This window comes from Gavialis gangeticus, unplaced genomic scaffold (genome assembly GCF_001723915.1).
Source record: "Gavialis gangeticus isolate Ggan-Ray unplaced genomic scaffold, GavGan_comp1, whole genome shotgun sequence".
NCBI classification, from domain to species: domain Eukaryota; kingdom Metazoa; phylum Chordata; order Crocodylia; family Gavialidae; genus Gavialis; species Gavialis gangeticus.
This window is the reverse complement of record NW_017729000.1, coordinates 36,908,383-36,933,172: the sequence shown is the minus strand read 5'-3', so window position 1 is coordinate 36,933,172 and position 24,790 is coordinate 36,908,383. Positions and strand designations below refer to the sequence as shown.

The window sequence follows — 24,790 nt, the reverse complement described above, 5'->3', positions numbered from 1 at the left end:
AGGGGTCGGCCGGACATAAGGCGCCCCTAGGGAGGCATTCGGAGCCTGGAAGGTGGTCGGGTGCAGGGAGGTGGGCGGCTCAATGCAGGAGCACCCCCTACTGGCCCGCCTCGTGGTGGAAACAGCGGAGGGATACGAATACCCAGCTGTGTTCCTGAGGTGGGATCTCTGCACCCGCCACAGGTCGTGCTTGACCAATCTTATCTCATTCTATGATCAGGTGACCTATCACCTGGACAAGGGAGAAGAGATTGACGTCATATATTCTGATTTTAAAAAAAGCCTTCGATCTGGTGTCCCATGATCATTTCATGGAAAAATTGGCCAACTGCGGCCTCAGCTACATCACAGTCCGATGGCTGGGGAATTGGCTCTGAGGTCGGACCCAGAGAGTGGTAATCGTCAGAAGTAAATCATTGTGGTGCGCCGTGACCAGTGGTGTCCTCCAAGGCTCCATCCTTGGGTTTATACTCTTTATTAATGATGTGGACATTGTGTCAGAAGCAGACTGGCCAAGTTCGCCGATGACACCAAACTTTGGGGTAAAGCGTCCACACCTGAGGACAGGATGGTGATCCAGGCCAACCTAGACAGGCTTAGAAAATGGGCAGATGAAAACCTGATGGTGTTCAACACCAAAAAATGCAAGGTACTCCACGTTGGGTGGAGGGAACCTGCAGCATGCTTATATGCTTGGCAGTGCTATGCTTGCTAGCACCATTGCCGAAAGGGACTTGGGGGTCACGATTGAGCACAAGATAATTTTGAGCCACCAATGCAATGTCACAGCTGGTAAAGTGAGCAAAACTCTGGCTTGCATCCATAGATGCTTCTCAAGGAAATCCCAGGATGTCATCCTCCTGCTGTACTTGGCCTTGGTGAGGACACAGGTGGAGTACTGCATCCAATTCTGGGCTCCACAATTTAAAAATGATGTGGAGAAGCTTGAGAGAGTCCACAGGAGAGCCATGTGCATGATCAGAGGGCAGGAGAACAGGCCTTACAATGAGAGGCTGAGAGCTATGGGACTCTTCAGCCTGGAAAAGCACAGGCTCAAGGGGGACCTGGTGGCTGCCTATAAGTATATAAGGGATGTACATCAGGATGTGGTGGAACGCCTGTTCACCAGAGCTCCCCAAGGGAGGACTAGGTCAAATGGTCACAAAGTCCTTCAAGACCATTTCAGGCTGGACATAAGGAAGAACTTTTTTACTGTCCAAGCCCCCCAGGTACTGGAATAGACTGCATCCAGAGGGGGTGCAAGCACTTACTCTGTACTCCTTTAAGAGACATTTGGATGTTTATCTTGCTGGCATCCTTTGATCCCAGCTGACTTCCTGCCCCTAGGGAAGGGGCCTGACTCAATGACCTTCCAAGGTCCCTTCCAGCCCTAATGTCTATGAAATCTATGAAAAACCCCATCTCCATCCTCTCTGTAATCACCCTTCTGTACATGGGAATAGGCGTTAAGAGGCAAGACAAAGGCCATTGATTTTGTGCAAGTATAGATGGGTGTTGAAGTTCCTCTGGTAAGAATTTCTGCTGATAAGAATGGAAAAGATTGACATCTAGAGGCCCATCACCCTCAGGGGTTTACTTGCAGTGACTTTTTAAATAATTTTATGCTCCAAGGTTAGGATTGCTGCACTATATTTAAATATCATCTACTCTCTGAACTTTTGAGTTGATAGAGCTTTGCAAAACTAAGTCATCTTGGGATCTAGCATCTCCTGAAAAGGGGTTTTGGTAATTCCTAATTTTGATGCAACTGATTTTGCTTTTTTTTTTTTAAATTGTCCTATGAATCCCTAAATGTAGATCAGAAGCTCATTGCAAAATAGTTTCATAAGCATGAGTGGTTACAATAACATGTCATGCCAGATATGCAGGCGGTGTAAGTAGTGTGTGGGGGGAACAAATCTTGTTTACAAGAACTTCAGTTGCATAGTAGAATTTATAATTCACTTAGTGCAGACTGCAGAATTAGTCAATTCAGCAGCATTCCATCAAATTAAGCAGCCAAAATGGGTGGGCGTGGGGAACTGGTAGCATCCAAAAGGAGTTGGGAGGAGAAATAAAGGGGGATCAATGGAGCAGGAGCCATGTGAAAGTTTACAGGTCATGTTGGCTCAACATTGTGCTCCTCAGTGACTGGTACATCATTCTCTTTGATCAGATCAGTGGGATTGTTTTTCATAAGTTCAGTTTGATTATTAGAGTGCCTGAATATTAGTTTCCCTTAGTTGTTTGCTTATTAGGAGATGTATTTGCTTGTGTACTGTCTTACTGGCAATGGCATGAGGCTGTACAAAGTGTTCTAAGGCAGTGGTTTGTAAAACTATAGGAGCAACCAGACCTTATCAGAGAATTAGTTAAGTGCTTAAGTTAATGAGATTCCAGATGCTTAAAATGTAATTGAAAAATCTCCAAATGGAAATATGAAATGTTGGAATAGGGCAGCACACACTTTTGTAAACATTAAGGAAGGAATTAAAGATTTATTATTTTTCAAAATAATTATCCAAAGCTCTTACGTTTCAAGATATTTGTAAAACTGTTTTGTAGCCATTCATAGCTGGCCCCAGCCTCTAGTGCATGGGTGGGCAAACTCTGGCCCGTGGGCTGAATCAGGCCTGTAGCAGGTTCCATTTCCCAGCAGCCCTTGCCCACGTTGCTGCAGCAGGTTTCCATGGAAACCACAGCAGTAGTGAGGCCATGACAGCATGGGGCCAGGGTTTCCATGGAGACCAGCTGCAGCTACAATAGCAAGGTGCACAGCTGGATGGAGAGCTGCTCCAGGGCTGGGATCTTGTGGTGATGATAGCGTGGCCTGGAGCTGGAGTGCAACTGTGATCTGATGTCCGCATGCCGGGCAGCAGATAGCGGCTCTGCCCCAGCCCTGGACTGCACTAATGGGGCAGCTGATTCAATCAGCTATTAGATAAAAGCTCCAAAAAGCCCTGCTGAATCATGCAAATGATACAGATGGTGGGGAGCTGGGTTGAACTGATGCAATTCCTGTTCTGGTAAAGCACTGTTTTTTTGTTTTGTTTTGTTTTTTTCCCCTACATCTGTCAACACCCCTTATGTTTAAGTGAAGCAAGTTCTGAACTGGAAGTATATATGCTTGTTAAAATTACCAGTGGGTAGTTGGGTGGAAATATTTCATGGAGCAAAGTTCCTCAAATATGTTACATTTTTGTTTACCACTGGTTGGAGTTCTTTGCTGACATATTGAATTGATGCAGTACAACTACATGCATATATGTCTCTGGAACCAGCTAGTACATGTTGGGTATAGAAGAGGAAATAAGAACTGTTGTTGCTTATAGGGAATAAGCAGCAACAGCTTATTTCCTAACTGCTGTAGGAAATTAAGTAGGAATGGCTAATTAAAAAATTACAATGAAATGCAGAAAGAAATAGCAAGAAGTTTAAATGAAGCCCAAAATTGAGCAGTTTTTTTTTTTTGCGTCACAGTAGATCTCCTCTGTGAATTTCTCAGCTCAATGGAAATGGTGACTAAAATGATGCAGATGGCTGTAGTTTTCCCTTTGTCAGAGAACCAGTGCATCTGATATCCTGCTTGTGAGGCCATGTTCTGTTGCAGTTATAATCTTTTAACATATATTTTTCCATTGTGGCATGGTCTTAAACTGTCAAGCTGAACTGCTGGTTTCTTTCCTCCATCGTATGTAGGAATTATAAAGATGCTAGCATAAAGTTTACTCCTTGGTAATAACATTTTGTATCTGCTGCAGTTCCCTAGGAGTTCATGGAGACTGGAAAAATCATCAGAATTACTTAAAATTAATGGAGCAGATATCTAAATAATTTGGGTGCTTTTGTACATGCCATCTGTGTGTCTTGCAGATTTGATTTGTCAGTATGGGACTGTCTGGGTCAGGATGTTAACAGTGTATAGTTAGGAACAGAATTTCATCCCAAGCTGTTTTTGGTTTCTTGGATTTTAGCATACGAAGGTCTACTGCAAGTCAGTGTTGTGGCTTCATAGTTATGGTGAAGACAAGTATATATAGTCTGTAAGCTGTCTGAGACCACATAATATTTTAGATATGAAATAAGTAACTAGTGGTCTTGTACTGTTTTCATGAGGCCTCTGAATGGATGAACTATTGAGAAGAATAAGCAGCTAACACGAAGGGCTATTTTTCATATTGCTTAGACAGCAAGGAAGTTCTGCACTGAGTCAGATTTGGAAGTTAATTGTAACCCTGAGGGACCAACACATACTCCTTGAAAGGAAACCATAAGTTATGAAAAGGTGATGGCTTATAGATTTTGCTTATTTCAACCCATAATGTAATGCTGACAGAACTATGCAAGGTTCTTTCACGCGCTCTAATTGAGGCCTTCCAAACCAGTTAAATATAATTTAATTTGATAAAATTATAATGAGAAAATTAGCTTATATCTGTTGTACAATTAGAAATAAGTTTGCTTCTAAGAAAATTCTGTATAGCCTGTAGTAGGATGCATTGCCCAAAGCATGGCTTCAGGTCCTCTTATGAAATGGATAGAAAGCTACAAAAGTGGCATGCCAGCCTTGATGCCAGACCAAGGTGGAGCATGGGCTTTGCAGCTGAATGGGATTCAGGATAGACAAAAGCACTTACGAGGGTGAGGAAAGGTGCTTGAGTTAAAATGATGCCTTACTACCCCCTGTGTAAAGGCCTACAAATTCTGTGAATGTGGCTCAAGAACTGGACTCTCAAGTTGCCTTGAGACTCATCAGTGAGCTGTGGTAGAGATTGGCATCAAATTGAGGGTTTGCTGCTGTTGCCAATGTTTGTTTCTTGTTAGGAGTCACAGTATCAGGATGGAGTAAAACTGAGGGTATGGACAGGCCTCTGCACATTGCACCACAATGAAAATGTAGCACTTTAAGAGCATACAGGTATTCTAGCCCCATGGCTGGAGAGCTAAAACGTTGCCTCAAAGGTGACTGTTCCAGCCAGGGGGCAATGGGTGGCTGCCTCCTTGTGTCCCCTGCCCCCTGTGGGAGCCTGGTTACTGACAGTCTGCATGCTGTCAGTTATCAGCTGGCAGCTGCTGAAAAGCAGGAGCTGCCAAAAAAGTCCCCATCATGCAGAGGGGGCAGAGCCAAGGAGAACCTCACTCCTTACCCATGTTGTTCCTGGTATTACCTCTGCTATTACCAGAACCCCAATAGTGGGAATTCTGTTGTCACCACTGCTGTTTCAGAAGTCCTTACTCTTTCCAAAGCTCTTAAACCGGTGGTAGGAACTGCTGCTGCTGCCATAAGAACCTTGACTCTTGCCAGGTCTTTGGGCTAGGGAAGACTTTCAAAAAGCCTGAGCCTGAGTTGATTTAACCTTTGCAGGTTAGTTTAACCTGGCTAGGATGAACCAATTTGTAACTGGAAGGACATTCTCTCTGGACTGAGGAAATTCAGGCACATGCCTGCAGTGGCTCAGGCTAGAAGCCAGGGGCAGGGTGCTGGAGCAGCCCTGCCTTCCCTTAGACAGTGCTGACCTAAGGGGAGCATGGCCATGCCCTGACAGGATGTTCTGATTAGAGAGTTCTGCCTACAGCATCCCTTTTTCTTGCTTGCTGCTCAAGGGAGCCAGATCCCAGCCCCCCGCTAGCACTCTGAGGCAATGGGAGGTATGCAGTGCATGCATCCATTGATATGGAGCTTTTCAATCTCCCTCCTTGCTTCTTTATACTGTCTGCAGCAAACTGACAGGCAGGCAAGACAGCAGGGGGTTGATAACTGTGTTTTATCACTCCATCAGCAAAACAACAGTCTCTCTCTCTCCATTAGTTCAAACTCTTCTTAAACAGCTTACCACAGGGGTGGGCAAAATACGGCCCACAGTCTAGATCCGGCCCATCAGGCCATTCTGTCCGGCCCGTGGGACCCCTAAAAAATGTAGAAAATATTCATCTGCTCCTGGATGCCTGTCAAAGACGACAGGAGACAGGGGCAGCAGGACCCAGGGGAAGTCAGTAGCAGGAGGCAGCAGCCCAGCCCTGCCCCACCCCCAGCCATTTCCCTGATTTCCTGCCCTTATCCTGATCCAGCACCACATGGCTCCCAGCTGTATTGCTGGACTGGGAGCAAGGGGCTGCTCCTGTACCGGGGGGATAGGGGGGAGGAGGGGAGTGTAGGGAGAGATTGTGCATGTTTTTGTATGTATGTGTGTGTGTGTTCATAGGGCAAGTCCCACATGCACACCCCACCATACACATGTACCCAGACCCCCCATACACTGCCATTCACACACCCCAGCCACCCTCCTCCCATACACATCCCCCCCACAAACCCCGTACCTCCTACATAGCTACACTACACTCCCCCCACACATCCCCCCCACTCCCCATACCACCCACATCTACTCTCCCTCACCCACAGCCACATACCTATCCACTCCCAATAGACATGCACAGCCCTGCACAAACCTATGCCCCCCACAACATGCAAGAGCAAGACTTCATTTTAAGCTATTATATACAGTCACCTCTCTGCACACTACATAAATGCATGTAAACCAGGACAAAAATATTTTTTGAAATCAAATTAATGAATATTTCAAATGTTCACTTTTTAGAATATAATTTGGTATTTTTCTGGTTCTGAGATGTTGAAAACCCTTGCTGAATGGGGCACTTCTGGGAAGGAACTTGTGGTGGCGAAGGTCAGGAGTTAAGAGGCGGGACTTCCAGTCCCAAGATGACGACCAGGGGCTGGGGCACCTGTCAAGGGGCAGAGCTACCTATGCGGCTCTTGACAGCTTGCCATAACTTGGTAAGCGGCCCTCCACCTGAAATCATTGCCTGCCTCTGACTTACCAGCTGACCTGTTGATTAGCTCCAAAAAGCCCTAAGCAGTTACAGTTCTGTCTCCCTGTCCCAGTTAAATTGGAGACACACACACAGAGACACCTCGTGGCATTAGCTAGCATACCACATGTCTAGGGTTGGTGAGGATGGGGTCTATGCTGTGGGAGATGGGAGGGAGGGAGGGAGGGAGCGGGGTGGGTTTCCTGATTGAGTAGTGAGGGGAGGTAGGGCAGGGGGAAGCCAGGCAGACCCTGCTGTACCTTCAGTCTGCTGGAGCTCCAGCCAGGGAGCAGAGGGGAGGGGCCAGCTTTGCTGTGGAGCAGAGAGAGCTCCGCCCATCCCAGAGAGCATGCTGGGATGCTGGTCAAGTCTGGTTTATCTTAAACCAGCAAAGGGTCTGGGACAGATCTTGCATAAACCAGTTTGACCCAAATCAATTAAGTCTGATATTGCATTCAACCAGGTTTATCTCAAACCGGTTTCATCCATTTTCAAACTGGTTCATGTGCACTGAACTTCTGTTCTGTTACAGGTTTAAACCAGTTTCGGATCACTTAAGCCAGTTTATGCGTAATGTCTGTCCCTAGTCTTGAAGTGGCAATGAACATAGGAGGTTTGTAACAGGGCTTCCTGACAGCCTGCCCAGTAATGAGCTATCAGTGAGTTAGCCCTTCTCCTTCTTTTCCTCTCTGGGGAGGAAGGGAAGAACAGCAGAGGACTGAGAGATGCTGGTGGCTCTAGAAACTGCTGTAGCACTGTATTTAACTATGCAGGTGTTACACACAGTGCCATAAAACATAGCACTACCAATAAGTTCTTCTTTTCAAGAGGTACTATTCTGTAACACCTTGTTTGTAGTGTTTCAAATGACTTGACTGGCAACACACTCCCTTATTGTAGTGCTTTAAGCTACAGTGATGTGCATAGTGTGACAAATGTAATGCTTGTTTCTGGTGTGCACATCAAAGCAGTTCTAGTGGTACAGGCAATATTATTGCTTGAACACCTTTGCTGAAGAATTTCTTGCCTCAAATGCTATAAATGGTTTCCATGCAACATAAAGCAGAGAGACTGATTCTACAGTCCTTAAATAATTCCATATCTGCAAGCAGAGAACTTGCCTACACATGCTGTTAGTCTACCTATTAAACTCCATCCTTACGACCGTTCAGTTGCCCCATGCTTACGTGCCTGGGCATTTTGCGTGATTAGTAGGGGTTTAAAAAGGAAGCCAAACAGGATTATTGTAAGTGATGACTCAACTGTCATTCTAGAAGGTGGCTTGATTCAGGAGAGTCCTACAGTAATGCACTAAAGAAACAGTAAAAGCTGCCTTTCCCAAGAATGTGACTTGCCTGAGTTACTTGGAATTGACACAGTGTGAAACACCAGTATGTCTTCCTGTTTATCTGTTGATCATTTAATTCTCATCTGATGGTTTGGCAAGGATTGCTGCTCAGCTGATGTGGCATTTTGGAAAAAAACAAATTATACAAATAGTCTGAAATGGATTAGAGGATCTCCACAGTGAATTCATGGTATGTTATTTAATTTTAATGCTTGCTCTTGAAGCCTAAATAAGCTAGAGTCACAAGCTTGCTTCCTGTGCCTGAGAGCTCTCTTAGTTCTTGGAACTGAATGCTGAGTGAAATATCTCAACGTGCACTTCAGATGTGATTGGATTTAGGATCCTATGGACAATTTTAAGTGCTGACCAAGTACCTGATATTGTGCAAGACTTTCTGTAGACTGAGAGTGGGGAGTTGATTCAGAATTTAAATAAGCTTTTTGGATTATATTTTCACTATTTAGTTTAGCTCTAATATAAACATAAAATGTAGAGGCATAGGCAGTATTACAGCTGGATGTGAGTTTATGCATGTGGCCTACACTAGAAACACTTTTAGGAGTTTAAGTTATGTTTGGAATGGCACATATGATAGAGGAAAACCCCCAAAATGCTATGTAAAACTCAGTTTTCTTAAGTGAATGATAATTAATTTTGCTGACACTCTGTATATACGGTCTCTACAACACTGAGATCCTGATCCTATCCAGGCCAGTAGAAAAGGTTTCTTTGACTTCGGTAAGACTGTAATTTTCACCCGTTGTATTTTTGTCTTGTGATATTGGGCTGTTTTTGCTTTATGTAGCTTAGCTTTGTATGGTGGCTTTCCAAATTATAGAGACCAATAAATGGACCAATAAAGATGCTTCCTTTTATGAAAAATATATTTACTTAAATGGACACATGGTGCTTATCAGTGAGATGTACAATCAACCACATGAAACATGAAATTACAGGGGTATGGAGAAAGTCTTCAATTTTGATTTAAAAAAGGCAACAGCATTGGCTATTCTGAGCTTTCATGGCGAGTTCTCCAAAAGGTGGAGTAAAATGTGCTACTAAAGCATGATATTATGAATTGTAATTATAGGGGCAGCTTAGCTTGACAGGAATGTAGAGGAGATGCATGGCAAACGGATGTGGTCTTGGAAACCTCAAGAGCATTGATGTAATCTTAAAAACCAGAATCTGGTTTTCCTGGGCAACCACTCAAGTTAAATGTTGCAGGTCAGCCTGGGAACCTTGTTCACATCGATACAGATTTGTGTAGCTTGTTTTCATTAGACTAAATCAGTGATTCTCAACCTTTTGGACTCAAGGCACTCCTTGATGGGCTCAAGGCACCTGTCAGAAAATCTCTGCTTTTGGTTTTCATCCTTTTTTTACTACAGAAAAAATACTAAAGCAATGTGTTTTTTTTTTGGTTTCAAAAAACTCAGAAAGACCACAATGGGGCAGAATATTTGTAATACTATGGATTCTTATTTGAAATCTGTGCATTTGTTTTGTGAATTGCTTGCATACCTAACATTATTAATCCTGTGTGACAGCTTGCAGCACGCCTGAAAGGATCTCAAAGCACCCCAAAATGCTGTGGAACCCTGGTTAACAATCACTGGACTAAACTATTCTGGGAACTAATCTAGAAAAGCTGCATGTGGGAGATGTCAGGTTGAGAGAAGGATTTGTTAGTTTAATTTTGGTTCTGTGAATGTTATATTGTGTTTAACCTCTCTTTTGTATGTATTCCTTCAGTGTGGCTTTGAGCACTAAGCTTTGTAGCATGAACTTGGCAGCTACAGTTCTTTAGAAGTTTTTGTGTTGACATTGAATAACTCTAATGAAACAAAGAGTTTTCTACCTGCAAACCACTGACTCTGATTAAGTCTCTCTTGAGAAACCTATGAGGCTTAGCTGATACCTAGAAATTCCCTGCAAAAGTATACAGACAGAAAAAGTTGGTTTCAGATGAGCAGTGCTCGCATAATTTGGAGTCATTGCGCAACTACAAACAGGAGTGATGAATTTAGAAAGTAGAATCCTTACTGGCCTGTGTACCAGTACCTCGGCCAAGTCTGACAGTGTGATGAGGACACTGATGCAAATTTCACTGAACGTGTTTGTTCTATACAGATCTATAATTTTCTCTCAGTACTTTTTAAAGGGTGAAAATATTTGTGGTTAAATAATTCCTATGGTACATTGTTGTTTGCTTTGCTGCCGTATTGATTCCAAAGGAGTTGGCTGGGAAACTAGCACCCCCATTGCCTGGTGTGATCATGGAGGGGAAACAACTGGAGCCTCAGAATGGCTGAGGTACTTGTTCAGGGCCTGAATGTTGTCAGACTACTGTGTTTTAAAGCCTAAGATGGCTGTGGTTCAAGCTTGGGAGTGTGCCAGAGCCAGGAGAGGTGCTGTAGTTCTGGATTACTACCCAGCCTGAGAGTATTAAGGAAATGTTTGGGATTTAGTAGTTGGATTTAGTGGTGGCCATCCAGTGAAGGGAACTGGGAAACAGCTTCAGTGGAAAGTGAAGGCTTCAGTGGAAAGAGAAGTCTACTGGGAGTGTAACAGTCTGCTCAGACTAGTGGGAGTGTCCAGCATCCGTGAGTTGGTTGTGTAAGGAGGAGTCGATCAGAATGATGCATGTTCTACATGTTCTGTAATTAATAATCTGAATGTTGGTGATTTGAACTCAAGACTGAGGCAAGAACTCCAGTTGTAATTATCTTGGCTTCCAGTTACTAGGTATGGCGTAGCTTGAAAAAGATGCCATTTCTGATGCTTGAATGTAAACCCCTCCCTTTAAAGTACTGCAAGTCCACAGAAGTTAAAGATTTTCCAAGATGAGCTATTTTTTTTAAGGGAGTATTGGGACTAGAGACCAAAAAGGAGTGAGTGAACTCAAGCTTAGTTTTTATTGTAATAAATGTCCAGTCCCACAATAATGGGTATATGCAGTTCTCACAAATAAGGTGGCTTCTGGTGATAACAGACTTAAGATTTTTTTTTTTTTTAAATGTGTGTAGGACAGAAGAGTAATTGTAAAGTTTTTATTGTTCAAACAGTGCAGCAGGACAAAAAAATAATACAAGTACTTCTAAGGTTATTTGAAGCTGCCTTATGTATCAAGGAATGTTGGAGACGCTTTCAAAAAAGTATTCAAATGTCTGGCTTAAGTTCACTAGATTGTCTTCAGAGAAGAATGTAGGATTAAGCAACTCTGAGGAATTCTTGCTATGGAGTGGGGTTTGCTCCAATTGCTTGAAATATCCCTGTTTGCAATAAGCATGCACATCGTGTGACTTATTCTTCAGCATATTTACCAAATGTGTATCAAATTAAAGAGTTATTAGAGTATAGCAGGGCATCTTTATAGTTAAAGCTTCCTTTAAAGTAATAGCTTAGCTTGAATTCACTTTATTGATGTTTATACAAAGTATGCATTCCATACCATTGCAATCCATGTTTATATTCCAGTTGAAATAATTACATTCCATTGTCTGTTTATTCCTATATTCTTAAAGCTGCCACTATACCTATGTTAAAAAGTTAATAGTTCTTTATTTTTCCTTGCTTAAGTTATATGCCAAAAAGAAAAATAAGTTGACTAGAGAGTTATAAGAACATTTGCTTTACTAAAACTGGTGTGGGGGGAGGTCACAAGTTCATTTTGTTTTCCTTTTTGTATAGGTGAATCGTAGTAACAGAAATACTTAACTAAGAAAGAAAAGCTATACACCCACCTTCCAGCTTCTCTCTCTTCTGTGCTCCTTGGGATAACATTCTTTGAACAACTAACACCACACAGTAGGAACAGGGCTCTTGTGTACATTGGGGTAAAAATACGGCGTGACGGCCCCAAAAGCCAGGCAAGATGCAGGACTTGTCTGCTGCGTTGAATATTGTCTATAACAACATGTTCTTGTGTGAGCCTTTTTTTTAAACAGTGGAGGTAATTTTAGCAATAAATTTAAACAATTTTTAGACTTGGTTTCCAAATGTCTTAGGAAAATGTGATATAAAGAATTACTATTTCATATTCAGGAAAGGTCTGTATCAGTTCTGGTTCGTATTGATTGAAAGCCAGTGTAGATTAGATATGAACAGTTACATTTTTTTTTGTAGCTGGAACCAAACTAATTCATAGATTGTAAGGCTGGAAGTGACTTCAGAGCACTGTCGGGTCCAGACCCCTGCACCCAGCAGGAAAGACAACTGGGGTCAGGTGACCCCAGTAAGGTGACCATCCTGTCTTCTCCTTGAAGATTTCCAGGGTAGGCAATTGCACCACCTCTTGAGGGAGCTTATTCCACAGTATGGACACCCTAGTTGTGAAGAAGTTTTTCTTAATGTTGAGCCTGAAACAGTCTTCTAGGAGTTTGTGACCATTACTCTGAGTTTTCCCCAAGGGTGCCCTGGTGAACAGTTGCTCACTGAGCCCTTGAGGTACACCTCTGATGTAGTGGTAAGCTGCTACCAGGTTCCCTCAGCCTTTTTTCAGGCTGATGTGTCCCAGATCCCTCAGCTTTTCCTTGTATGGCTTGCTGCGCAAGTCTCTGATCATATGGGCGGCTCTTCTCTAGACTCTCAAGCTTTACCACATCCTTGTTAAAGTACGGTGCCCAGAACTGGATGCAATACTCTAGCTGCGGTCTCACCAATGCAGAGTAGAGTGGAGAATCACTTCCTTGGTTTTGCTGGGGATGCATCAATGGATGCATGCCAGAGTATTGTTAGCCCTGCTTGGCTGCAGTGTCAAATTGCCAGCTCATGTTCATACTATGGTCTTTTAATACCCCCAGGTATCTTTCATTCATAATGCTGGTCAGGTTGGTGTTGCCAACCCTGTAGTTGTGTAGGGGATTGTTCCTCCCCAGGTGGAGCATTTTTCATTTCTCGACGTTGAACTTCATCTGGTTTTGATCTGCCCAACTTGCCAGCATGTCTAGGTCCGCCTGTATCTGCAGGCTTTCTTCAAGCATTACCATGCTTCCCCATAATTTGGTGTCGTCTGTGAACTTGGCCAGTGAACTCTTCACCCCCGCATCCAAATCATTGATAAAGTTGTTGAATAGTACTCGACCAAGCACTGACCTCTGTGGGACACCCTGGCCACTTCCTGCCAAGGTGATACAGATCCATTCATTAGAACTCTCTGGGTCCTACCCTGCGGTCAGCTTCCTACCCACCTGATTCTCTTGCAATTAAGCCTCTGGTCTTCCAATTTTCTCATGAGAACATCGCTGGATACCAGATTGACATTATACACCTCAACTTCCAAAAAGCTTTCAATGTCCTCTTTCTTTCCAGGTGGTGAGTGACCTGATTGTAAAAGGAGATGAGGTTGATGAGACAAAACCTGCCTGCGATGGATTCATGCCGGCTGTTCTTCAGAATGCTACCTTCTGCAAGCCTATCACACATAGACTCCTTAATGAATTTTTCCAGGATTTTTCCCTGGGATAAAAGTTGAGCTAATTGGCCTATAGTTACTTGGGTCCTCCCTCCTTCCCTTCTTGAAGATGGGCACAACATGGGCCCTCTTTCAGTCCTTGGGGACTTCCCCAAAGTGCCACAAGTTTTGGAAGAGATTTGCCAAGGGTTCTGCGATTTACTTCGGCCAATTCCTTCAGCAGTCTTTGAAGTTCATCTGGTCCTGCTGACTTATATACATCCAGTTTCTTTAATTAATCAAACACCAGTTCTACGGCAATAGTATGAAGGCCGTCATTTGAACCCTGCTTATTCTGTACCCTAGCTGGTGTGATTTTCCTTTTGGCCCAGCGAAAGACTGAAGCAAAGTAGTCATTCAGGAGTTCAGTTTTCTCCTGAGTGCTGGTGACTAGGTGTCCTGAGTTGTTGAGCAATGCCCCGCACTCCCATTAGTTTTCCTCCTGTTCCCTACATACCTAAAGAAGGACTTCTTGTTGTCCTTGATTCCCATTGCTAATTTTAGTTCAGTTGTTGCCTTAGCTTGTCTAATCTGGTCCTTTACAAGTGTGGGCCATTGCTATATAATCTTCTTTGGGGGCTGTTTCTAGCTTCCGTTGACTGTACTTCTCTTTCTTCTTTCCTAAGAGGACCATGATATTCATGTTTAGCTAAGAGGGCTTCCCAGCTCTTTTGCTGCATTTTCTCCATATGGGAATGTGTGAGGCCTGTCCTGAAGAGGCTTCTGGGAGGAAGCCAAACTGACACCCCAAAGTGGGGGGTCAGCTTCGTGGAACCTAGAAGCCATGGGATAATGACCTAATGCATCTGCTGACCTCCTGGTAGTAAAAAGGGGAACAGCTCTTGAATGATCTAACGGCTCTGGAAAGTACCCAAACTAACGGCTCTGGAAAAGGGAACTGCGGCATGGCTTGAAGTGACCTTGCTTTGCAGCATGAGACAAAGCTTGCTCTAACCTGTAAAAGGTGATAAGTCTAGAAGCTTTTATGTGATTGGAAGATCCAAAGGGAATAGGAGGGAGTAAAGGTATAAAGGTTATGAGAGCTAGGCCCTGGGCGGAACTACTTTGGGGAGGACAAGGCTGAGGACCCAATAAAGGAGGTAGTCTCACCACCCTGGATACAGGGTGGGGTTCCCGAGACCCATCAGGTAATTACTCAGAGCAGGGTGGGGGAGTACCTTTCCTCCAGCCCGACGCGCTTGAGGCTTGAAAGCTTTTGGTACTGATTTAATGTGTGCTGTTTTGGTTTTCTTTCAATAAAGAAAGTTATACTTGTTGCTTTGCCTTGGCGTGCGACCTGTGGGTTACTCACCTTCCCTGGGGAAGGGAGGGAGCCCTTACAGAATGGACTTCCTTTGTGCTTCAAGGATCGCGTCTTTTAGGAATGACCACCCTTCATGCACTTGTTTTGCCTTCGGTCCCTGGTCCTGCAGCACATTCCCTACTAGTGACCTGAGCTTTTTGAAGTTTGCATTTTTGAAGTCTAAAACTTCAAGCCTCCTATCCGATTTGACTGCCTTGTGACCAGACTGTGAATATAATGGTTTCATAGTTACTATCACCCAGGCTGCCCTCTATGTTTAAGTTGGTCACCAGGTTATCTTATAGTCAACCACTAAGCTTTGTATAAAAAGAAACCTAAAATGTTACTTTGTCACAAACACCAATAGTAAACCACTAGCATATGAAGCAGAATAGTGACTTGAAGTAACAAAGTTTAATTGACTAACGAGACAATTGGTGGAAAAGGTCTTACTGTTTATTTGTGGTGGAGAGCCAGGTCCTCATTGGCCTATGGCAGAAAATGGAAGGTTCATCTAGAACATTGGTTCTCAACTTTTTTAGATTCAGAGCACTCCCCACAACTTCATTTGAATTTGGCAGTACCCTTGAGAACCAGTGTTGTGCTGGTCAGCTTACCTCAGCGGTCCTTGTGAGATATGAATGTATTGGATGTGCACATTAGAATCCAACTGAATTTTTTATGTTGAATCTACTGATAGCATCTACTTCATAGCTTTACTTTATGTTCCAAATATATTCAGTGTTGGCCAGCATGCCAGCACTTTCACCTACTCTTGTGGTTGGAGTAATTTTATTTCTGAATGCCCTAGGTCAAATACACTAGTTCTCAAGTGGGGCACTTTCTCACCAGATGAAAGTGCCCCACGCACCTTGTGTACAGCCAGACCAGGAAGGGTTGGGACATGAATGTGTGCTTTTGCATCCAGTAAGGTTTTCTAAAGCAGACGGGAGTAGGTACCTTCCATTCCCAGTCCAACCTTACACCGTGTCTTTCAGAAAACAGACATGCGGGACAGGTATAACTGTCCCATCCATCTGTTTCACAGAGAAGTGAGGGTATGTGTGTGGTGGACTAGGAAAGGCTGAGGCAAGAATCGGTGCTCCTTCCTTATTGCATAACCCTGTTGGAGGCAGGAACATGTGCATTCCACAGCCTGTCCCAGTCTGGCTGTCCATGAGGCACAAGGGACACTTTTACCTGGCTGGGGTGGTGGGATCTGCACTGCAGCACCTCCAGAAGGGTTTCATGGCACCCCAGGGTGTTATGGCAACTCTGTTTGAGAATCACTGCTTTGGAAGATGGGGTTTTAATCTGTTATTTCTCCACCAGAAAAGTTGAACCTGGATGTAGAGTTCTTCTGCAGTTGGTAATGGACTGAGATCAGTGTGTAAAGGAGAGGAGATTGAGGTTGGAGAAGAGAATAAACTGTTGCTGGATAATAAGAGAAAAGTACTATAGCTTTGAAAAGAAGGATTTGAAAGCAGCCTAAATTTATTCTACTTTCTTTCAAGCTATATCTTGAAAAAGAAAGATTTAGCTGAAATTTGAATCTGCAACCTGAAGCTCGTCTTCCTATAGAGCTTTGCTGTAAAAAACAAACCCTAAAACCATAGTAAAAACTAAAAATGAAATGTTGCTGAAGGCAACTGATGCAATGCATTCATATCCCCAACCTTTGCTGTAAAAGCAAACAAACAAACAAAAAAACCTACTTTTGGAGCAGGAAGGTATGGATTCTTTATTTGAAAGTACCATGTCTGTGTTTTAGATGATGTTTTTCAGTTTGGCAGTAGAGTACTTTGATTCTTGATACTGGAGCCAGCACAATTTGAGAATTTCAGTGCATCTCTTTCTCCGATTACCAAGGAATATCGTTTCAGGTTAGAAATAAATAGATTGTATTATATGGGTCACCTAGTACAATACTTTTAAATAACCAACATCCTGTTTTTAAAGATTTTTTTTTTTTTTTAAATAGCAGTAGATCTTTCATTTGTCTTCAGTAATCTGTTTCATGTGCTTCATGGATATGATTCCTGATATTTAGCATTCACAATAAAGATCTCCAGCAAAAGGATGATGTAATTTTTGGTAGGTCAGGTAGTATGTGGGTCTAATTCCAAAGTGCATTCCTTGTTTAAGGCTTTTAGTGTTGATGGTAAACCTTTTAATCAGTCTTTTTAAAAATATTGTATTTTACAATGATGCATAGAGAGCTCAAATGTAAAAAATGTACTAAAAGTGAGTTGTTAAAAGTCAAATCTTTTAAAGGCATTCTTTGCTTTTAGTTGATATCCCTGAAAACCCATAGTTAGTTCATAACCTTCCTGAGTGTCATCACAATGTCGCTTAGTTATCTAAACAATGTGAGGTTTGGAGTAGCAAAAGAAAGAGTAGAGTTTGTTACAAACTTTCTTTGCTTTTGGTGGACATGAAGCACTCTGTAAAACCTTAAAAAAAATAAAACCCAAAATTTCTTTTACATTACATAATTGTCTTTTGGGAGTGATTATGATTTGAACTAGAAAGCGGAGAAGTTTGCTATGGCAGAAATTCTAGTGAGTGTTTTAAATAAAAATCAGTTCATGGCCACAGAACAAGAAATGTATGCCCTTATCTTGAAAATAAAATGGAAATATGATGGAGGAGGCTGTCTGCACACTTGAGAAACACATTGCAACTTACCTCTCCCTTAACTTTAGATTTATGCTACTAATAAGGCCCAGAGTGGGGTGAACAAGGTTCAGCATAACAGGCATCCATACCAGATGGCTTGTGTGGCATCTGTGCGTAGGATAGGAAGTTGCTGAGAACAGTGCCAGTGGCTTCTCTTTTCCTCTGCAAATGCCATGTGAATAACTTTCAAGAGATATTTTCAGTGAGGTAGATCATTAGAACTTTCTCAACACCAACACTTAATTTTTCATGTTGTGAACACAGTGCTACTACATACACACTGAAATGTTGGTCCTGGGTTGTGAATATACAGTACAACTTCATTATAATGAACCCCAATTTATAGCAAATGCCTACTCTGAACAAATCCAACAGGATAAACCAATTTTTATTATAAAGCAGCAAAAGGACAAGCTGTATTATAGTAAACACCTCTTCTAATGAACTTTACTCCTAATCCTTCCTGCCCCCTCTGTTTAGCAGGACCTGGGTCCAGCTGTGCTGTCTCTATGCACTCTCTCCATTCCACTCTCCAGCCAGGCTCAGCAGCTATGCATTCTGGCCTTGGACCCCCATGTGCCACCCTGGCTGGGTAATGCCCCCAGCTCCAGTCCTGCCCAGCTGTCTCACTGGGGGCCTCAATTACCCACCCCTCCAGTTTTACCAGTGGGGAGCTGCTGTCCATGCTGCCTGGCTGCCACATGCATGTGTCTGCATGCACTTATAAATGGTGCCCCCTGCCTGATTACCCTTCTCCTACACCCCCCAGCCTCTTGCAGGCTGGAACTCAGCCAGCCTGTAAGGAAACCCACCATTTCCCATGCTTTTTCTCCTTTAAAGGAAAAATCCACATTTTTCTGCTTAAAATGAGAAAATCTGCATTTTTCTGTGGTGAACAGAAAACCCGGATCCCTGGTCGTGAAGTTGTACTGTGTTTGTCTTTTAGTAGCATGGTGTTAATAACACCAAGGTCACAGGTTTGATCCCCAGTTGGACTAGATGATCTATTGGGGACTCTTCTAGCTTTACTTTTCTATGAATAATGGTCAGGAAATAATTGCTATTAGGACATTCCCAATTACCACCTTCACACTGACTTGCATCTCTGTAGTTAAAGTTAAGTCAAACTATTTTTCCAATGAAATATTAGGTTTCTTAATGTTGCAGACTGGTGCTTTGTTTTCACATTTTAAAATCTGACCTTCTGGAGCCTCAAATTTTGTGAATTTTGAGCTATTTCTTATAGCCCTTGGTGTGCCATAATAATGCTTGAAAATACAAACTTTAAAGATAAGAGGGTAGAATTAATAAAACATCATTTATTGTTTAAAGTTGCAACATGTTTTAAAAATGACTATCTTGACTTAATTTTGTAGAGTAGGACTTTTTGTATAGACTTGAACTTTGTTACTGAAGTAAAGAGAAGAAATTGTATCCCAAGAAAAGGATGCCTTCTCATGTAAAAGATTAATTGTTTCTCCTTGACATTCAGAATTAATTAGAGGAAAAGCACTTCCAAGGTGCATTTTTACCAGGTTCCCCATATTATCCCATTGCTAGATCCATGTTGCTTGAACAGAAAGGGATGTGACTTGCTGAGAATAGCCTTTGAGGCTGAAATGGAAGGTTAGAGGCAACAACTTCTCATTTGTCTGCCATAGAGAGATCCTTGATTCTTGCAGGTATTTAGGGTCTAAAACATTGGGATGTGATTTGAGGACACAGGAACTGTCTGGCAAAGAACTTAGTAATGGGGTTGGAGGAACAGACAAAGTATGAGACTTTCCAGAGCAAGCCCATCCACAGTCTGATGGCAGGATCTTCAAGTCATCTGCTGTTTTGTCATCTGCAAAGAGATGAGCTGAAGTTGCCATAGCTGAAGAGTCCAGGGATACCTAAGTGATGGCTTTGCTTGGCAAGATTGCTTCTCATGCATGAGTAGACAACAGATTTCTCTAATCAAATTTGAACCTAATGTTTCCATTCCATTCTGCTAGTCCCAGCATAACTTTCTTAATTAGTATTGTACTTAGAAGTGCTTATTTTTTATTGCCTGTGCAGTATATTGTTTTGTCATGAACTAGAGTAAGGTTGGTGTTTAATGGATGTGCAGGGCTGTTCTTGCTGACAAATGTGTAACTAGGGAATTTAGTGCTCTGGATAGGCTGCGGGGTGTGGGCACGTGTGAAGTGTGGGCACTCGCCTCCTTGCACAAGAGTAGCAGTTACTGTGATTCCCTGGAGGCTGCCATTTTGGCACCTCCTGTGATTTCATACCTGGGCTGGTTCCATGGTAGCCCACCCCTACTTTTGCTACTGCTTGTTGAGGAGGTGCAGCACACTACTAGAGCTGTCTGGAGTACCCAGGCATTTAGTTCAATTGTAGTATAGTGACTGACTATTCTTAAAACCACTTGGGTCTCCTTAGAAATCCCAACCGTAAGGGTTAAGAGCTCAAATCTCATTGTATTCCCATCTCCAAAAATGAAGGGAAAAAGCACCTGATATAAGGGAGAAGCGGGGCAAGACCAAAATGCATTTGATTCATTATTTACCTATTCAGATTTTAACTGAAAATATAGTTTGTCCAGCTTGGGGAGATGATAAACAAGTTTCTAATTTTACAGTTTACTTTGTCTTAACTGCATTTTTGATATCTACTCGAATACCTTAATAACAGATTTTCTGTTTATTTCTATTTGCAGTGATTTAGAAAAAAATAATATCACAAGAATTGCTAAGACAGACTTTTCTGGGCTGAAGAACCTCCGTGTTTTGTGAGTATCAGACTAAGTTTACTTGAAAATGTTTAGTAGACTTTTAGTCTTCAAAATATAAGTACCTGAAATGATACATAGTGATAATTTATTCTATTTTTGTCTTCTGTAAATATAGTCTATGATGGGCAACTACACAACTTCACTGAAACATTAAAAAAATAACCAAAAACATTAATTTTGACCCCATACTATACTGTAGAGAAAATTTACATCTAAACTTAAATTCAGTGCTATTTCATTGGCAGCTTCTTGCATTTTTTTGTAAAATAAGCATTTATGGTAAAAGCTGTTCTTCTACTCTAGAATGTTTTGTAAATTAATTAAATCAGTTTATCTCTGAGCTATCTTTGGTGCTTTGAGTTTCTGAATTGTTTACAGAGATGACTACATGTGGAAAGGGCAACTACGGAATAGTTGACAATTATGAAGTTCATATCTAAAGAAAGCAGTCCAAACCTCCTAGCCAAATATTTATGATAAAAACCCTAGTCATGGCTATAACCTGATCAGTTGGTAACCATTCAAGTTCCCACTATCAATTGTAATCTTACTTGTGAATCTTTGGAAACATAGAAATTTCCTGGGGTAGGTGGGAGACTGGGGGATAAGTGGAAGTAGTTTTTCCTGAAGCTGGTGTGGGAAGGATTTGATTATATTTTTCCAGTTCCAGAGCAAATTCTGGTATAATTCTGGTCCTCCCCAAGTTCATTATAATATTTAGTGTCAGTGAGTTGTCTGTTGTCTTGACGGTTGAGGATGGCTATAGTTCCACCTTTGTTCAGTGGTTTGATTTGCTATTTCAGTGTTGGATCTTAGGGGCTGTCTAGCTTTTCTCTCTGAGGGAGAAAGCTTGTTGTGGTCCTGGCTTCTGTTGAGAATATTACTGTGAGCTTTTTTCCTGAAACAGTTGATATAGTAGTCCATCTGGTGGGAGGCGTCCAGTCTGTTTCAGTATTGTTTGTCTTCTCAGTTGTGGCAGCAGGATTGTCAGAGGTGGTTTGAGTGAGACTGGAAGAGTGCTTAGTAGCGATAAGTCACACAGTGTCAAAGTATCATTAGCTTTGAACGGGGAAAATACTCTTCAGTTCTTGGATTTTCATAAAGTTTATTAAACTGTCAGTTTATTAGCTTTCTGCTGCTGCCTTTTGACTGGAACAAATTGATTGAAAACATGTCTCTCTTTTTGTAGTATGTCCAAGCTTTTCAGTAAAATTGGGAAACGCTTAAGATTTTAATGGGCATTATTTTTTTTTTCCAAGCCTTTCTAGCCAAATTTTGCAAACCTACATCCAAATAGTTTGGACAGGTTTCAGATTAATCTAATACTGGGGACTGAAGTGCTAAAGTTTTTATCCAGATCAGTAGTTTCCAAAAAGGAAGGTAAGGAAGGTATTATGGGGGAGGATGACTGCAGGAGGGTAAAGTTACTATTTCCCTGTTTCCCTGAACAAGCAGCAGTCAGTGGTACATGTATAAACCAAAAGTTAAAAGAAATAAGTATTCCAATTTCATATACTTATCCTCTACAACTAACCTAAAAGGCTGATAGCAGTTTTTATTCCATTATTTTAAAGCTTCATCCTATATCACGCAAATCATGTAGCTGCTACATTGATTTTTCTCACATTGCAAACTAATGAACGGTATTGAATACTAGCATAATGAAAATGCAAATGTTGTCTTCTGTTTCTTCAAAGTGCACCAGAGATTCATACTGTACTACAACCACTACTTTCTTCCGTAATAGTGTTGTGCTTCCCCCATAGGATAAAACTAATAGATTGGAGTCATTGGCATGTATCCCAGCTCTCAGTATTACTGTAGGGTCTCTCTCAAAATGATACTGACATTGTAGTATGATTGTCAATAACTGATTTTTTTTTTTTTCTCCTTTCTTTGACTATGATATACATATTGGCTTAATGGTACCATTTCTGTAATGTAGTTGCAATCCGACACAAAAAATGTTACCTACATGTACAATTACTCCATTTGAGTGTTGCATCACTTCAATTGGATTACATTTGAATGGTCATCATATTTCATTAGCTGTAAGCTATAGAGCAAAAAATTCATCTGTATCTGACATGATTGTGCAGCCATTTAATTGACTAGTATTTATTTATTACAGTAGACCCATAAAAGTTGTGAGATCTGCTTAGATGCAGAATCAGACCCAACATGGTGTCTGGCACCAACATTAGACTGTGTGTATTTTATCCTGGTCTATTATTCAAATATGTAAGGAAAACAAGGTTTACCAAATTCAGTTTAAGAATATGTATATTTTCATAAAAAATCTATTAGGCAAAATAAAATTCCAAGTGTCTTTGCAGTAAGACTTTTATATAGACCCTAATCTATCTTAAAAGTAGGAAGACTACATATCAGATTTTTCTTCTTCATTATTCCCATTTCCATAACTTCTGTTGCAAACAGTAGGAATTCTTGTGCTTTAAGGGCTGCAAGGTTAAATGTCACTGCTGAAGATGAAAGAAGAACTCTGAAAACTAGCGTTTTTAAAGAAAAGTGAAGTAATTTCAGTGGGTTTTTTTCATGGTTCCGTAACTTAGAGAGGCATCATATTTAGTTTTATTCCAAGAATTCTTCTGTGTATTGTAACGTTAATATTGTGAAAGATGGATGGCAGTAGCTCAAACTGGATACTTCAAGGCCTGAATGGTCTGGCTGCAATTAAGTGTGCACTGGAGCTCATACAAAGGCTGACTATAACCACAAAGAAAGAGTATATGCTTGCTTTTATAACATGTCCTTGTTTGCTTTGGTGGATCAGAATCAGAGGGCTTAGTACCCTGTGGCATCCAGTTCTGTCTACTTTCTTTTAACATCAAGAATGTTCAGGGCTTGGTCAGTCTATAAGCATCTATATGGGGGAACAGTTGGTTTTGTTGACTTACATGGGAGGTGCTGCTGAACCTGCTGGAGACAAAAAACTTTTTTTTTTTTTTTTTTTTAAATTAATATACACTGATTGCTGTGCCTTAACTTTTGGTTTGCAGCCTTCCTATGTGTAGCATTGGTATGTGATACCTACATGAGCCTAGTCCATGATCTCCAACTTCGCTTTCTATTTCTGGTTATTGTGCCTCTCTTTGTCGTAACAGTAACATCCTGGGATTTATGTTGTTCTCCTGCCTCCCTTCCTCAGTTTCTTGGGCACTTCTAGGTCCTTCTTGCATTTCTGTGATTTTTATGGGTATGTACAGGTGTTAAATTTAGATCAGCCTAACTAGGGTTAAGTTAGGGCATCTGAGTAGGTGCACTAATTTAGATGGAGATAGGGTTAATACAATGTCCTGAACACCTGTGTGTGTTTGCAGTGCAGCCCCAGGGCTGGGAAAGCCTAGCTGCTCACACCAGCCTTGGGGCTGTACTATTCCTCGCACCTACTCCGCCCTCCAAACCCTGACTGGGCTGCTTTCATTCCCCTTTTCTTCTCTTGCAGACCCAGCAGCCCCTCCCAAACTCACCAAGTCCACTGCAGACCCCCTAGTCCCCTCTGATGCCTCCTGCCCCTCCTACCACCCTGGGCTCCCTACATGGCTCCTGGGAGGAGTGAATGGCTCTTGGCAGTGGCATATTCTTATACTCACCTGCTTCCAGTCTAGGTGTAAGCCACCTACAGCTGTACCAGGTGTAGTGAACTCTTGTTTGCACCCTATGAAGCCCTATTCTTAGCCTGTCTACAGGCTTTCAATGATTATTTTCCAGTTTTTTGGTTTTTTTTCTTTTGTTCACTTCTTCCCAGTTCTGGCTCCTTGTCCTACTTGGTTCACTTCACATTTTGCTCTCTTTTCTGCTGCTCTTCATATGATATACTTGGAAACAAACCTTCCTTTGGGGGTATTAAAGGAGAGAGTATGCAGTTTTGGTGTTTGTAAGTTTAAAGAAAAATCATCCAGCACAGGAATCTGTGCTCCCTGTACTGCCAGCGTGGGTGAAAAAAACATTCTTTGCAAGTATTTGTTCACCTACTCTTGTAATTTTGCCTTTGTTCCTCTTACTCATTCAGTCTTTTTTCCCCTTCTCCCTTACAGTTTGCTCCATCTAGATGAGGTGTCAGACCTTGATTTTTTTGCCTGCCTATAACATGCAGTCTCATTGTTGCTATTCAACCAGTATCTCTTCAGTTACCCATTTGTTGGCTGTCTGTTTCCAAGATCCACCTCCTAATTATTTGAATAAATCTCCTGAGATGGGCTAGGTGAAATGGGACAGCTGCTAGCAGTAGGATAGTGGTTAGAGCTTCAATTATAATTGCTTATAGTTCTTTTTTTTGCCCAGATACCATAGAATTTATTTATTTCCTTTCACTTCCCCAGTAGATCCATGTGACAGGAGAGAAGTTAAGATCTATTACTGCCTTGAGCATTCCTG

General features: G+C 41.9%; 1 protein-coding gene across 3 annotated transcripts in view; it reads left to right on the top strand.

Annotated features, from left to right (window-relative positions):
* Positions 1-24,790, top strand: part of SLIT3 (slit guidance ligand 3) — a 1,179,950-nt gene that overhangs the window by 17,541 nt on the left and 1,137,619 nt on the right. For all 3 annotated transcript variants that reach the window (XM_019506517.1, XM_019506518.1, XM_019506516.1), the window contains exon 2: positions 20,318-20,389. In XM_019506517.1, coding sequence (XP_019362062.1) covers positions 20,318-20,389 — 72 coding nt within the window. The remainder of the gene's footprint in view (positions 1-20,317; positions 20,390-24,790) is intronic.